Raw genomic sequence first — 16,327 nt, 5'->3', positions numbered from 1 at the left:
GCTTTACGAGTCACGTTTTGAGTGGGCTCTCACATCACAACAGCAGGAGAAGAAATATTAGCATGAGTGAGCCTTGGCCCTGGGGACAGCAAGCTGACAGCTCCTGACTCAACATGGTTTCCTCCCTTCTCAGACACACACGGTTAGGGATCTCCAGGGACTACCTGCAGACATCGGCTATCCAGAGAGAAAGTCCTTCCTGGTGTATTCTGTAGCTGGAGGCTTGCAGAGACAGGCTAAGAGCATGCACAGGCAAATTGGCAAGATTTATCGATCCCTTAAGGCCAATCGTCCTTGTGTTGCAACCCAGGATTTCCCCTTGCAGCTATGCTTCCCTTGTAGAAGAGCACTTTTGGAAAACAGGATAACAGGCTACTTCCTGTTTTGAGATTCAGGGACAGGCAATTTACATGCCAAGATGAATGGGGCAAGGAATACATTTAATAATTAAGCATTTAAGCACAATGTCCAAGATGGTCAGCGATGCTGATAGGAGGGGTCACACCGACGCTGCCTGGGTATCTGGAAGGATTCAAAGAACATGCTCTCTCACATGAGAAAGACTTAGAATTTTATCCTATTCCTATTGGCCACAGCTATCAGTGGGACAAACTTGTTACCTCTCTGTCTTCTGAAACTAAAGTTCATATTCTTAGCTGCCCTGGTGGTGGTGAGACCAGAGGGATTATTCATCTGCCTCAGTCTGTGGGAAATGCTTCTTAAGCGTCTATTGTCTCCTTTCTTACCAGGTTCTTCCCAAGGCCTGGGCTTGAACTCAACCTTCCCTGGATCTGTTAATTTTAACAAAGCCTGGTCTCCAAACTTCAGCTTGTAGCCATGCCATCTTATTTCCAGGAAGCAAGAGGTAGATGCTGGTCACCTCTGTCATGAACTTGCTTTTGTCAAATGCTATCAGGCGCTTATCTCTAGACTTCCTGGTCTTTCTGTTGCCACTCTTCAGAGCATTAAGTTAGACAAACGAGTGTCCCAAAACATACACAGAATCAGTCGTGTTTTTCCAATGAGGAAATGTAGGTCCAAAGTACTACAGTAACTTGCCTAAAGCAACTTATAAATAGCAGAAAGTGGCTGGAATGTGTATTATTTCTATCAGTTCTGAGTTTTCCAGGAAGCTGTACTGACAGATTTCACAGGGCTGCTAAACAGCCATATTCCAGAACACCACCAATGTTGTGTCTCCTTCTGGGTATTGGGGAAAAATAACCCTTTTTTTGTCAGTAATTCCAACCCCACTAAACAGAAAATTATTTTGTGTGGGGACAGGACTACCTCAACCACAAACAATTTGCTAGTTTTAAAGTACTTGTCATTTTCTTCCTTTAAACCTTTGTTATCTTCTTTGGAAACACCCATGCTACCCCATATAAATCACTTACAGTATCCTCATTTCCCCCTCTAAACATGACTCTTAGACTCCCTTCCTCTGTCTTTCCCACCATGGACACTGAGTTCCTCATGCTTGGACCAAATGGGAAAAGATTTCTACAGACACCTATGTTCTCTCTAACCTTCACACTGATTCCAGTCATTTCCATGGCAGTGAGTGTGTACTCAATTTTCAGTCTACAGACACATGACTACCCTGGTCATGCAGGCAGACGAGTCCTTCATTTCATCTCTCTTCAGGCCACAGTTTAGGCCTTTTCTGAATCTTCCATGGTATTCTGGGCCACTCTCTTGGGTCCTCATTTTCTCTAGTAGTTGTCCAAGCTCTTGTTTTAAGTCCTTGTTTGTGGATTCCATTTCTCAGCCCCTTTAATTGTTGGCTTCTTATCTGATGCTGCATAAGCAAGTCCAAAGCACAGAGAGGAGAACCAGTTACAGTCTGGGTTAATGGTTCTCAACTTTCCCGACACTGAGACCCTTTAATACAGTTGTTCCTCATGTTGTGGCAACCCCCTCCAACCAGAAAATTATTTTCATTGCTACTTCATAACTAATTTCCCTACTGTTATGAATCATAATGTAAATATCTGGTATGCAGGATATCTGATATGTGACTCCCAAAGGGGTTGCAATCCACAGGTTGAGAACTGCTGTATTAGGTGATATTAATTATTTTATTAGTGAATATTTTATTATATTATTAATTCACACACACACACGGAGATCATAAGTCCACTTTATTTCTCTTTCAGATCTGCAACGATAAAACAAGAATGTTATTTCCAAGACATCTTGCAAGCACCACTTGCAAAACTATCTTGAGATAATTCCTCGTTACAGGCCAGATTCTTGAGCATCTTCTCTATAGCAATGCCCACCACTGTGCCCCAGCTGTGGGAACAGGCGTCCACGTGTAGGACAGATGCTGTGCGCTTCTGTTCTGGCTTACTTGGGGTGAGAGGAAAGTAGACATGGGTAGCCTAGGTAGATGTGCCCCACTCCTTTTCCTTTGTCATCTACACCTCTTCAAAACTGAGATGTGCCTATTTTGGCAAATGTGATTTTTGTTTTGTTTAGGCTTTGCAAAATACAGGCTGATTTTTTTTTTTGAGCTTTATGGGAAACTGGCCATTTATTTTTTATAAGCACAGTAAAATATTTATTCAGCTATAACTTAAATACACAAAAACACACAAATCGGAGGGTGCAGTTCCACTGCAGGGTTTAACAATGTGGACACCCTGTGTGAGGAATATCCCGACAGGTATACTCCGTCACTTTAAAACACTTTAAAAGCTTTTATTCTTCCTTCCCCACACTGATTCCCGCATGGGCAACAAATGCTCTAACATCTAGTCAGATACAGGGATTTCCTGCTTGTTTTGTGGTGTGTGTGTGTGTGTGTGTGTGTGTGTGTGTGTGTGTGTGTGTGTGTGTGTGTGCGCAAGTGCATATGCAGTCATGGAGTCATGGAAGGCACACACATGCATGTGGAGCCACAGGCTGGTGTCTAGTGTCTTCTGCCTTCTCTAATTGCTTCTTCACTGCATATTTTATTTTATTTTATTTTTTGAGATGGGGCTCTCATTGAACTTGTCTGAACTACCGGTTCACTGATTTGGCTGAACAGGTTGGCCATCGAGTCCAAGGATCTGCTCATCCCTGCACCCCCCACCCCATTGCCAGGATTACAGACACACTGTGTTGTCTCTGACTTTTTATACATGTTCTAGGGGTCTGAGCTCAGGTTGTCATGCTTCTGTAGCATGCACTTCACCAAACTGAGCCTTCTTCCCAGCTCTGATCGTCAGCGTTTCATAGACACAGCCTTATTAGCTTCTTTTCTATTGCTGTGGTACAACACCATGACCAAGGCAATTTATAGAAAAAAAAAATGTGTTTTTGGGGGAGTGCTGACAGGTTCATAGGGATAGATCAGAGTCCATCCCCACCATCACAGAGAGGAAGCATGGCCGCCAGCACTGTGCATGGTGGTAAGAACAGCTGAGAGCTCATATCACAAACTACCAGTAAACAGCAAATTTGAAATTAAAACTATCTTTAAAGTCCCAACCTCCCCCCCCCACAAGTGATGTATTTCCTCCACCAAGGCCACACCTCCAACCACCCCCCCCAAGCAGGAACACCAATTGAGGACCAAATATTCAATGCCAGAGACTCTGACAGGCATGTCATTCAAACCACTGCAACAGTCATGCAGCAGATGCGTTTGTTGCCAGGACTAGCTGTGCTTATTAGCATTGTTTTTGACACTCATCCACTGGCAGTTGTGACTGGCAGATGTGATGTCATCCAGACTCATCCAAAGGCAGGTGTGACTGGTAGATGTGAAGTCATCCATTCTGATTGTGCTGGGTATATATTCATTTCTTGTTTTGATGAGCGTTTGGGGACCTTGAATTTGGGACCATCATTATTACGTGACCATGGATGAACAATGTGCAAAATCACTAGGCACCAAGTTGCTGGGGACAGCTCTGGTGAACTGTGCTAACCAGCTCTGAAATCACTGTGTCAGCTTGCTGACCACTAGCAAGATGCCAGCTATTGCTCATCCTCACACACACTTAAAAACTTCAGTAGCTTCTATTTCAGTTGTCTGAGTGGATGAGTCATGTTATGGTATTGATACAGGGGTTTAGTTTCCATTTCCTGAGCCTAATAACTTCTGAGAAATTAATTGAACATTTGGATATCATGTTTTGCATGAAAGGGTTGCCCAAGATTTTTGCTCATTTTTCTCTCAATTTGTTTATTTTTTTTTGTCTTTAACTTACTGACTTGTAGGAGTACTTTATATTCTACCAATATGGCTTTTGGCAGATATACATTTTATAAACATTTTCTTTCACTTTGGGGTTTGTCTCTTTACCCACTTGATGGCATCAGTTCATGGATAAACAACTTTACTTTTCATTTACTCCAACTTACCATTTTACTACATTTATTTTTCGGTATATTCTAAACATTTTACCTCCATTTGAATCATGAAGGTGCTCTTGTAAATTTCCACCCTGCTTATATCTATATTGACTTTTATGCATATTAAGTGGTTGATAGATTAAATGCAACTTACTAAAAAAATAGGAAAAGAGTATTTATCCACCCATCTGTCCATTCATTCATCCATCCATCCATTTATTTATTCATCTGAAGCTACTTCCAGATTGACCTGTAGTAATTTTTCAGGAAAGGTGGAGGATCAAGAACAGTGTGAAGGCAGTGGGAATCCAGTAGAAAGGGCCCAAATTGGTAACAATGACTGAACACATGGACCCTTTTTGTACCTTCTTGTGTATATTAGAAGTATTCTAAATGAAGTTACTGAGTGGCCTTGATGGCTCTTTGTAGACAGTTCTCATGGTAACTGAGGTGTCTGTATGCTGACAATGGTGAAACATTGGTTGCCTAATCCAAGGGGGCCATCCTGATTCTCAGACTACCTATGAGGCCCAGCCACAAAGGTGGGTGTGTCTCCTGCCCCAGTATGGAGAGGGAAAGCCCTCCAGGTCATTTTAGCACTCTTGCCATAAACTATTGTCTTGGCCACTGGCTTTGATACAGAAGAACAAGCTACTTAACCTATCTGCTATGGTGCCTGCTTGGCTCTAACATTTCCTACAGGCACAATCCTAGTCCCATAGATGTCACACAGTTATGGATCAGCTCCGAAGTGAGAGTGGTATGATGTGCAAAGCAGATACAAGCTCTGATGAATGTTCTTTCTGGAGTGAGGGCCCCCTTGTGGGAGGTAACCGAATCCATTACAGATTATGCTCGCCTCTCCCAACACAACCAATCAACATATGTCTCTCCAAAGAAGTGACCAGCTCATGATCTTCAATGTCTGTGCCAATGCTGGATACCCTGGGACCAGGGTAAAGAAGGCTTTTCTGGTTTTATCTGGAGTCCTATTATCTGGAGAGAGGGGTCCTATAACCCCTGCAACAGTCACCTTGCCATCCTTTATAGACCAGATTCCTGAGGCATTAGGCTTGGCTTTTTTGTTGAGAGGAATAAGCTGAGTTTAGGCAAGTTAAGTCACAGCTTGTTTCCCCTGAGCCCTGTCAGCCATTAGAAGGGATAAGCCACAAACTCCATTTTCTGATTTCAGATCAGCTCGACAAACTGTCAAAAATTATTTTATTTCCCTTTGGTCTAGCAAGATGAAAACAAAACCACAGGCCCTTTGAGTACTTAGCCCCTGCATTTAGTTATCTTTAAGCTGAAAGACGTAATCTAGCTAGATCCATCTTTCAAAGCCTTTGTTCCTTCTTGAGTGGAAAAAAAAAAAAGAAAAGAAAACTTGTTGTAAACTATTCTTAGCATAGAGTCTCTGTTTCCTTAGGTTTGGGACGTGTTAACTATGTATGAGCAGTGCAATAAGTTTCCAGAACTCTTGATCTCTAGCTGAGAGCTCATATCCACGATGAAGCAATTCTCTACTCCCCTCTAACCAGTCTGGTTTCCCCATTCCCCATCCTCCGAGTGACAGCAGGTATTGAGGGTGACTTTCTTGGGAAGTCCTGTTTGGGCCATCTCCTTTCAAACACCCACACCTATTTGGAATAAGCTTTTTGAAATATGGATCCTTTTTCCGAGGTTTAGTAGAGTTTGTTTTTGTCAAGCACAGTCTCTGAGAAAGGTTCCCAGGAGTCTATCTGCTTCCAGAAACAAGCTAGCCAGCAACTCTAGAGAGTGGTCTGCTCTCTAAGACTCAGCACAAAATAGGAAATAAAATAGTTATAACTCAGTGATTACAGACAAGGTGGCTGGCATCTGCCGCTGTGTCTTAAGTCAACACACACTCCCTTACTCCTCCAGAGTAAGGTGTTTGCTTAGAGCCCAACACTTTTCCATAGATTTGATCAAATTTCTTTCACCATCTTGGGACAGATTTCTCAGTTTGTCTTGTACAAGGGCATTATAAGTCTTGGAAGCAGCTTGGTCTAGCTGACTCTTCAGGGGGTCTAGCATGCACAGGTGAGGAAAGGTAATGGTCATCTCAGTTACGTGGAATGTGCTCTGGGCTATGCTCACCTATGCCCAGCCCTTGAGTATATCTCAGAGATGGTTAATGTGGTGTGTCATTTTACAAAATAAATTACAAAATTTTTTAAAAATGAAAACTAAGACTTGAGCACTATATATCAAACATACAGCTAGAATTCTCCCTGGAAGAAGAAAATCACTTGATTAAAATTGTCAAAGTAACAAATATAGGACATAGGCTCCATCGGATAAGCCGAGACATTGTTAACACTAGACATCGAAAAGGCAGAGGAATGTGTGCCAGAAATAACCCACATGGGAGCACAAATGCTTGCAAAGTAATTGAGAGGATGCCTGCCAATTGGCTTTAAGACAAGCCAGTTGGCATGGTTAGGGAGTGGATGAGGCAGGGTAGAGATGGGGGTGGGGGGGGGCTCATAAATGAAGTTGGCTATCATTTTGCATTCTTGAAGGAGATATGAGGTGAGGTTTACTTGACTTGTTTTCATCTTTTACATTTAACATTTTCCACTTCCTGTACACTTAAGCAACCAGGGTAGGTAGGGAAGGTGATAAGAGGACAACAAAGAAAAGCACCCAACAAAAGCAGATCCTTTATGTACATATGCAAAACAGATGCTGCAGAACTGTGAAAGCAAAACAACAATGAACAAATATAGCCCTAGATGATGCTTGCATCAAAGGGGAAATCAGAACTCTTCCCTGTAACTGATAGATATTGACAAGAATTCTGGTAGAATGCTAAAATGCAAACCAGGGAATTAGAAAGAGGGGAGAGGATGTCTAGCCAAGAAGGAATAAAGAAAGGCAGAATGCACAAAGTGTGGCCTAGAATGGAGTTCTTACTAGATGGATTTCAGAAAAATTATAATTGTCCCAAATCCACACAAGACATTAGAGCATGCCGGTGGTGCCCATCCAGGAAAGAGGAAGGCACCCAGGGATCACACTGTCCTTCCTGTCCTCAACCCATGCATTATCAGCCCTAGATGGAAGCGACTCCCATCAAACACCAAAGGAATAGAAAGGAAACTGAGATATTTAGAACATGACAATCAGGACTTTTCAAACCATTACATACAAGATGGTACCCTGAGGAGTTGTGAAGACGAGTGTTTTGTGTTATATAAAAGTCATTTTCTCTGTACTCATGAGGCTTACCCTGCTACACAAAGAGCCCCAGTGGGGTTCCGAAACCCAGGCTAATTCCAGACTTACCCTGCTACCTTTGTATGCCCCCCCCCCCCCCGCTTGCCACATACTTTTACACGCAGCTGCAGCTTTAATACGTGCTCCTGTGTGCTGTGCTCTGGTGCCCTTGTCATTGTCCTTTCCCTTTGGGACCTCCACTGAACAGGGACTTTGATAATTTATTGAACAATTTGATTAAGTGACCAGTGGACAGGTAGTCTATAAAAAAAATGGATATGCTGGACAAAGGAATAATTCCTGTCCTGGATAGAGAGAAGGGAACTGTGGGAGATTCCACCATGCTGTTTGGGATGACATGCAATTTAAAAGTTACAGATTGTTTATTCCTGAAATTTCTGTGCAATAATTTTGGGCTGTTGTTGGAGACAAGTAACCAAAACTAGGGAGAAGTAAATCATTGACATTTACATTTCAAAGGAGGTGCTGGAGGCATGGCTAGGTGGTTCCTAGTACTTGCTGCTCTTTCAGAGAATCTGAGTTCAGCTCTCACTGCCTCTATCCTCAGGAAGCTCAGTCATTCTCAGCTCCAGCTCCAGGAGATCCAGCCACCACTTCCAGTCACCACCAGTTCCATCACTCATTTGTACAAATGGACACAGAGATACATAATTAAACATAATAATAATAACAAATCATTAAAAAGGATTCTTTTGTTAGTGAGGAAATCCTTTTAGAGAGAGATTATTGTTTGTTTGTTTTTATATAAAGGACAAAGCTCCTCTCTAAGACTTGGGACAGGTATGGACAGGGTGGCATCGGGTATTTTAATGTCATTTGATAGTACTATAATTGTATTTATGATGTTGCTATAATTCACCTACAAAAAGCACTGATGTTGAGTATGGTAGGTGGACAGCAGTAACAGAGCCTTTATTCTGTGTTGGGAGCATTTCTGAACTCTTGGGATATATTAATTGCCACAAATACTGTATGACAGGGACAATATGATTGTTCTAAGGCCTATGCTCAAGTCATCAAGCATTCAGGAAGTCAGGGGACTGGTACTACAAGCCCCCAGGGAAATCTGATCCCAGATTTTGGGGGTTCAGAAGGGGACTTGGCTTACTACTCCCAGGTCCTAACAAAACTTTCTGCTTGCCACAGGGACCTGATGCCCAGAACCCTGGAAGGCCAGATCACCATGGAGAAGACACCCAGCTACTTTGTGACCCAGGAGGCACCAGCGCGCATCTCAGCCATGTCCAAGGACACCAAGCTCATCGTGGTGGTGCGGGACCCGGTGACCAGGGCCATCTCGGACTACACGCAGACGCTGTCCAAGCGGCCAGATATCCCCAGCTTCGAGAGCCTGACATTCCGCAACCGCAGCGCGGGCCTCATCGACACGTCCTGGAGTGCCATCCAGATCGGCTTGTACGCCAAGCACCTGGAGCCCTGGCTGCGCCACTTCCCTCTGGGCCAGATGCTCTTTGTGAGCGGGGAGCGGCTGGTCAGCGACCCAGCGGGTGAGCTGCGCCGCGTGCAGGATTTCCTGGGCCTCAAACGCATCATCACCGACAAACACTTCTACTTCAACCAGACCAAGGGCTTCCCGTGCCTCAAGAAGGCGGAGGGCAGCGGCAAGCCACACTGCCTGGGCAAGACCAAGGGTCGTGCGCACCCTGTCATCGCGCGGGAGGTGCTGCGGCAGCTGCGTGACTTTTACCGGCCCTTCAACCGCAAGTTCTACCAGATGACCGGTCGCGACTTTGGCTGGGATGAATAGCAGATATAATTTAAAAAGAAAAAAAATTATCAAAATATAATATATTTTTTTACCAGTCGGTAGAGAAAAGACATTTTAATATTTCTGTATTAAGTATGTGTTGTAGTAGTTTTCCCCCCCTCTTCAGTTCCCATTGGGTAACCAGCGTCAAACTTGCACATAGCAGAAAAGCAAATTTCGTGTATCTAAGACCCTCCCACTTCAGTTTGTTTATGTTCTGAACTTGCAATTGCAAAGGATAAGCGCTAGTCCCCACTAAACCGATTAAGAAAATTCCCAGGGTAAACCTCCCTTTTGTTAGGTACAGAAACCTGGTAGAATTGAACCTGGCCTTTCATTTTCCTACCTTTCTCAAAAGTCATGTCTCAGTTAATGGTGCTCTGTGTATGCACTGGGCGGTTTTCAGTTATAGTTTTAATCCTTACCCTGATGCTGCAAGCGTGAAGTGCATTTTTGAGATCACCATTTCCTGTTTAGAGGTAAGGAAACCTGAGTCTCAGGGAGGTTAAATGACTTATCTTGAAGCCAGGTGGTAGATCCTGGACACAATCCTGTCTGCCACTTTTTCTCTGTTTTATGATGGGGCTGTGGGGGTGGGGGATGGGGCGGGGTTAAGACACCTGGAGCTTTAGAAACTCTGGAGTGACCCCAAAAGGGCAGAGAGGGTTTGTTACTGCAATCCCAGTTCAAGACTGGCCTATGGGATGCAGCCTCATGACATAGCTGTATTCATGGAAGTTACTGAGATGGGGATACAAGCTCTCTGGGGAGCCCCTCTTGCCTCTTGGCTGATCAAAGCATGTGAAGCCAAGGAAACCTGACCCCTGGATGGCCATTTGATTTCCAGGGAAATGACTGCATTCTTCAATTGAGGGGATATGGGCAGAAACAACCAGGAGTGTAGCAGAGTGCCTCTTTCCTTGCATTTGAAAGAAACCCCCCCTCTTTGTAGTATCTCATCTCTGACCTCAGTTAAGAACACATTTCCAGCTTCCCGTTTTTCCACAGACCTGTCCATCAGTCACTTTCCCCACCTCCCCATTTCCTTCTCATATGAGTTATAACCCAAAGCTCATTGATGACTGGAAAACATCCTAAGAAATGCAGTTGTGGGTGGAATCCCACCCCTTCTTGCCCTTGCCTTGCCTAAATGACTCAAATGAATCAATAGTTTATTGAAAGTCCTCCTCGTTCTCTGAGTGGGTATTAACGAGATTAGCATTAATGGGAACTAAATTGCTTCAGTGAGAAGAAGCACATAGGCACCAAACATATATAGCATTCATAATTATTCTGTCAGCAACATTTTATTACAGGTTTAAGACCAAGAAGAAAATGTTTGCTTTGCCATCAATATTTTCTTTATCTACTAAAATTTAAAGGGCCAGATACTCTAGTATACTAAAATAGTAATCTGCTTTACTCTGGTCTCAATCAAGAGAAGCTAAGTTGTTTTACAATATGCTGGATGCTAGTAAGTTTGTCATAGGACATAGGACATCTATCACGGATTTCTACATCTCTAAAGAACTAACACAGGGTTTAAAGGAAGTGAAAACACCTTTTTAACTATCTCCATGTTTTGTCATCGTAGAGTTTGTTTGTTAGTATCCTGTTTATGGGAGGTAAGCCCCAAACTCAGGTCCCTTTTTCCTCTTTGTTTCCTTCACTGGGGCGCCCTCAGCACTCAGCTCCACAGTCTGTTTTTAGTCGATGTGTGCCATCACCAGCAGTCATGAAAGACTCATGTTATCTCTGCTCATCTTTTAATTTGTTCAGTTTGTGCGTCTGAATCTTTTGTATGCCTCTCTCTGCCTGCCATTATGCAAAAGCAGCTTGCACAAAACCAGAATTGTAGCTAACAGCTGCACTCAGTAGCCTTCCTCTTTTCCCATGGAAGAGATAATAAAAGAACAAAATTGAGTGCAAATGATCTCTTGCTTGTAGATGTTTTTGTTCGTGTAATTTAAGATATGAATGAAAGGAGCCCTCCAGGCAAACTTTCAAACTTATAAGTGTCCTTAAAGGTGTCTAAAGTTTTCAATCTTGGGCTAATGGATAATGAACAAGACTGGGTTTCTCTCAGTTTCAACAAGGAAAAGGGACAAAACATTTCTGCCTTCAATGGAGAGCCCACTCCTGCTGTGAATGGAATTGGCCTCCCATTTATGTTGTTCATTTAGCTGCACTAAACAATAGGCTTTGATCTCAGGTGGAACATGAGGGCCCTCCTTCCTTAAGCTGTCTTCTGTGAAGCCATACTCACCCCACCCCCTGCCTGTGCTTTTCTTTGGGCTAGAACACCATTCAGAACAGCAGCTTCAGGCTGAACCCTTAGCTTTGGAGCCATGGGTACAGCCTATGAGAGTATCCCTCAGTGCCTGAGATCCAGTGATTGTATTCCAATATCTGGGCATTAGTAGGCTTCTAGAAAATAGATATTGAGTCCTCCAAAAAGATTAAAAACACTCTAGTTTTCTTACGTCTATAAGATCTTCAACCTTAAAATAAACTTCAGTGGCACTATGACTCAGACCCTCAGCTTGCATTCCAATGGAGAGTTTAAAAACATAGATGCACCAGTCAATGCCCAATCTTCCAATTTTGCAGCTGCAGATGGGATGTTTTTCCCTTCATCCTTATCTGTTGTGCCAGCTGAGCCATACCAAAGCTGTCATCCTCAAAGGGAGTCTGTACAATAGTAAAGCCTCACATCCCAGAGCAGACTACCCCCTTCAGCAGCTGAGAGCAGTGACTGCTCTTCCAGGGGACCCCAGCTCAGTTCCTTGCATTCATATTGCAGACTCAACTGTGCACCCGGACCCAGTGAGGCACTGGCCTCTGGAAGCATTACTAGCAAGTGCGTGCACATGTGCGCGCGCGCGCGCGCACACACACACACACACACACACACACACACACACACACGGCTTGAAATAATCATTACAAAATAAAGTAACATACCATCTCACTGTAAACAGCAGCTCGCATTAGCATTGCTGTACAAATGGAGGAAGTTAAGATTTATGAGTGTGGTCCTTAACAAACCCTAACTTTGCATAACATGGAAATGTGGAGAGGCTCTTTGTGTGTGTGTATTTGTGTGTGTGTGTGTGTGTGTGTGTGTGTGTCCAGAGGTAAGAGCTACTGATATCTCAAAGACAGATGTTTCAGCTGCTACCAAATATCCTGGACTACCCAGATGGACCTCCAAGACAAAGAACGGTGTCAATCAAGATGCCAGTCATGCCCAAGTTCCCAGCTTAAAATCAAGTCAGTAATAAGACCAGTATATGTCTATGAATAAAAGCTACATTTGTCCTAATGCTTGGCTAATATCCTCACAGCCACCATTTCAGCATTTATTTTGGAACTTGTAGTGAGGATGTCCAAGTTTGATGCCTTTTGCCAAGAGAAGTATTAAAGAGAAAAATATAGGGCTTTTCTAGTTGCAGTTTCAGGAGCAGCTCCTAACTGATGGATAAGCAGGATCGGTGAAAATCAGGTGGGAAAATAACGACCCAACAAAACAGACACTCTCAAGTTCAAATATTATAGTTTCAATTTGTATCTGTAATGCCATGATAGCATTTCTTGACATATGACAAAACAGAGTGGCTAGAGAGAAGTAAATAACCCCATTTATTCTAAATGACTCAATTCAGATGGGTAATACAGTTATCAATGTCCTCAGATTGCTAAATAATAGCAAAGATGAGGGAAATTCTTACTGCTCTGAAGCACAGAAACCCTTGTGTTTTCTTACTCTAGAGCCATAGCTCTAAACACAGGGCAAGTATCACTCAGTCCGTGGAAGACACTCTGTAAGAATTCACTCAATTCTGCAGCATCAAAGAAAAAAAGGACTTCACTATCCCAAACCTTGGCCCCCTTTGGGAAACATCAGTGTTACTGTAGTATCCCTGGTCTTTTAAACATTGTCATCAACATGCAGATACATCTATATTCAGTCTCAGTCCTGTGGGAAGAGAACATGAGTAGGGAGATTATGGACCTGTTCCTTGGATAATGGAGTGCTGGAATGGCAGGTTTTCCCTTTAGGACCTGACAAAAGATGATTCTGGGGAAATTATGAGTTCTTGCAACATTCAGAATGATGTTGCAAGTGATAACATAGTGGGGTTTAACTGTGCTGGGAGGAAATAAAACTAAAAAATAGAAATTGCTTCTAATATATGGACCAATGATGATGTATTAGGCAATATTAGTATGTTTGGGGTTATAACCTACATTTTTTTTAGTTTATTTTCTATCTGTGAGTGGTATTACATACTCTCCCCTAGTTTTACTGTCAAATTAAAAGCAATAGGGAACACATTCTGATGCATCTTTTTCCTCCCTACAGTTCTGGATGTGGTAGTCTTGATATTTCGAGGTTTCCTAGCCTTTCCAAATATACACATTCAGTGATGTTCATGTTCTGTTGCAGGCTCCTGGGGAAAGTCTTATAGTACACTTTGAGCAACTACCAACTTCAGCTCCCAGACAGCAATGAGAATGCCTGATGTCAACAGCTAGGAAGGCATAGGTGCCTCTGTCACCCAAGTGATTTCCACAATGAGAAGATGTCCCAAAAGAAGAGGTTGAAGCAGTGTCAAAACATGAGTCACATTTTCATGCACTTGGCTTCCAGTGCCTCATGGCACCTCTCACCACCAGTGGGAGGGATCCAGCCAACAACTTGGCTTTCTTCTCGGAAAGATTGCCTGCCACCAGGCTGCTGGGGGTATTTATCTCCTACCTCTTTTACCAGAAAGCAGCAGAGTATAGGATTCTTCATTTCAAGCTTCTAACAGCCAAGCACACAGGGAATTGTAGGATGCGGGGAAGTTTTCTAGTAATTTCACTGTAATTTTTCCATCCATTATCTAGGGCATTGACAGATACCGGTAAAGCCAAACCTCATCCTTATCCCTGACTTTAGGATCTTAGCAACAGTTCTTCTGTTACTAACAGACCAACTAAATATTCTACGGTACTGGACCTTCCTGTAGAACAAGACAGCACAATCACACTCTGCTTAAGGATTAAATGCGTTTTCCTTTCATTACAGATTTAAAAACAATTATACAATCCATCGCAGCTTTTTTCATTGCCTGTAGACCCACTTCTGCCCACAACCAAATCTACTCCTTCACCCCCAAAGCCACCAAATTATCTGTGCCACAAGACCACCAAGCCCTTCTTTCTTCTCCAAAGCAATCACATTTGTCAGGGTAAGAGGGAATGCCACTGCCTTTGAATTATGCCACTGTGTCTCTTACCTCATTCAGAGATGTCCTCACATTACCCCTGCCCTGAGCTTTGGGGCTATATCTTGTATCTTTCTTTCCCTGCTTCTGAAATAGTTTTGTAAGAAAGACTCAGCAAGGAAACTCTTAGTAACAGCTTCAAATGGAGTCTCTCCTGATCCATTCATTTTGTTCCTTTAATTTTACAGGCTTCCCCCCTCCACAACCTCAAATAGTAAAATTTAGCAATGAGGAAACTCCCTCTCGTCTCTTTGATCTGGTCCAGACAGGCTGCTGTGACTTCTCAAGCTCTGAGTCTTCTGCTTCTTGTGCCCTTCCCACTTTTGTAGAAGAAGGAGGCCAGAAACACCCACATTTGCTGGCCTTTCCACAAAGAACTTGCAGCCATTTAGAAATGGGGACCATGCTTCTTGCCTCTCTGATCAGCCCCTCCTGTGTATTCTGAATCTTGGGTCCACCTGAAGGTGGGGGGGGGGGACATCAGCAAAGGCTGCTTTCTGTGTAGGAAACTGGATCAGCCTAGAATAGTGGGAATTCACTCTGATTCTGAGGGCTTTTTCTCAATTCCCTTTCATCTTCTGATCTCCATCAAAAAATTTTAATGAACACACACACCAGACACACACACACACACACACACACACACACACAGACACACACACAGGAAGTATGGTCTTAACCACTGAGTTTATAATTCAGTGTGCTATTTGCATTGATTATGCTGTCTTCGAACCTTCATTTCCATTCACCTCTAGTCCGAACCTATTATCCCAAACAGAAACTCCTTATTCATTAAACATTAACTTGCTACTCTTCCCATTGCCTGTCCCTGGTGACATCCATCCTCCTTTAAGTCTCTATGAAAGACAACTTTAGACACTTGTGTAAGTATTGTGATATGCTGCATTTTATAACTGGCTTATTTCTGTAGTATAACCATTTTAAACTTTATTCATGTTGTAACTTGTCTCTCAGGATTGTTTTCCTCTTTAAGGAAGAACACTATTTCATAACACACACACACACACACACACACACACTTATATTTGTTCAATGACAAGCACAGAGTAGGCCTTCTGCTTCTACTCTTTAACTGTTGTGAATTAGGCTTCTGTGAACTTGGTACACAGTTACCTCCTGGGCAGTCTGGCTTGAGTTTTCTGAGTACACACTATGAATGGAATTTGCTAGATCCCGTGCTGACTCTAACTTTTTAAAGAACTTCCAAGCACCTGCCTGTAGGGTGACACATGCCAGCAGCATGGGAAAGGCCCACTTGTGCATTGTCACCAACGCTTATTTTCTGGGTTTGCTTTTGCAAACCAATGTTCTACTAGATTATAAAGAGGAAGAGCTACCTCATTTCCCAGCCTTCTCCTTGCCTTTTGTAACCCTCTTGAGTCCTTGATAGTGACACCTGAACCTTATTCTCCTTTCCTTGGCCTTCCATGCTTCCCTTGTTTTTGTCCGTAGTGTCTCTGTTTCTCTTTACTTCCACATCAGGAACCAGCGACTCCCCTCTCCTCCACCATTTCCCTTGCCTTCTCCCAAGTTTTCAATGTCTTGAAATTCTCCTGGCCATAGTCTATTTGTAAAGCATGTGTGGCTTTGCCTGGCTGGGTTCTGATGGCCTGAAAAGCTGACCCACATGTCCTTTCTTATCTAACCTGCACAC

At 43.1% G+C, this 16,327-nt stretch overlaps 1 protein-coding gene across 1 annotated transcript in view; it reads left to right on the top strand.

Annotated features, from left to right (window-relative positions):
- Hs3st3a1 (heparan sulfate-glucosamine 3-sulfotransferase 3A1) overlaps positions 1–9,930 on the top strand; it is an 82,777-nt gene extending 72,847 nt beyond the window's left edge. The window contains exon 2 of the mRNA XM_051180390.1: positions 8,758–9,930. Within this exon, the coding sequence (XP_051036347.1) occupies positions 8,758–9,379 (622 nt within the window). The 3' untranslated portion in view covers positions 9,380–9,930. The remainder of the gene's footprint in view (positions 1–8,757) is intronic.
- The last annotated feature ends 6,397 nt before the right edge of the window (positions 9,931–16,327 follow it).

Source organism: Phodopus roborovskii, unplaced genomic scaffold (genome assembly GCF_943737965.1).
Source record: "Phodopus roborovskii unplaced genomic scaffold, PHOROB, whole genome shotgun sequence".
Taxonomy (NCBI): Eukaryota; Metazoa; Chordata; class Mammalia; order Rodentia; family Cricetidae; genus Phodopus; species Phodopus roborovskii.
The sequence above is the reverse complement of the archived record's forward strand: the minus strand, read 5'-3'. Positions and strand labels throughout refer to the sequence as shown.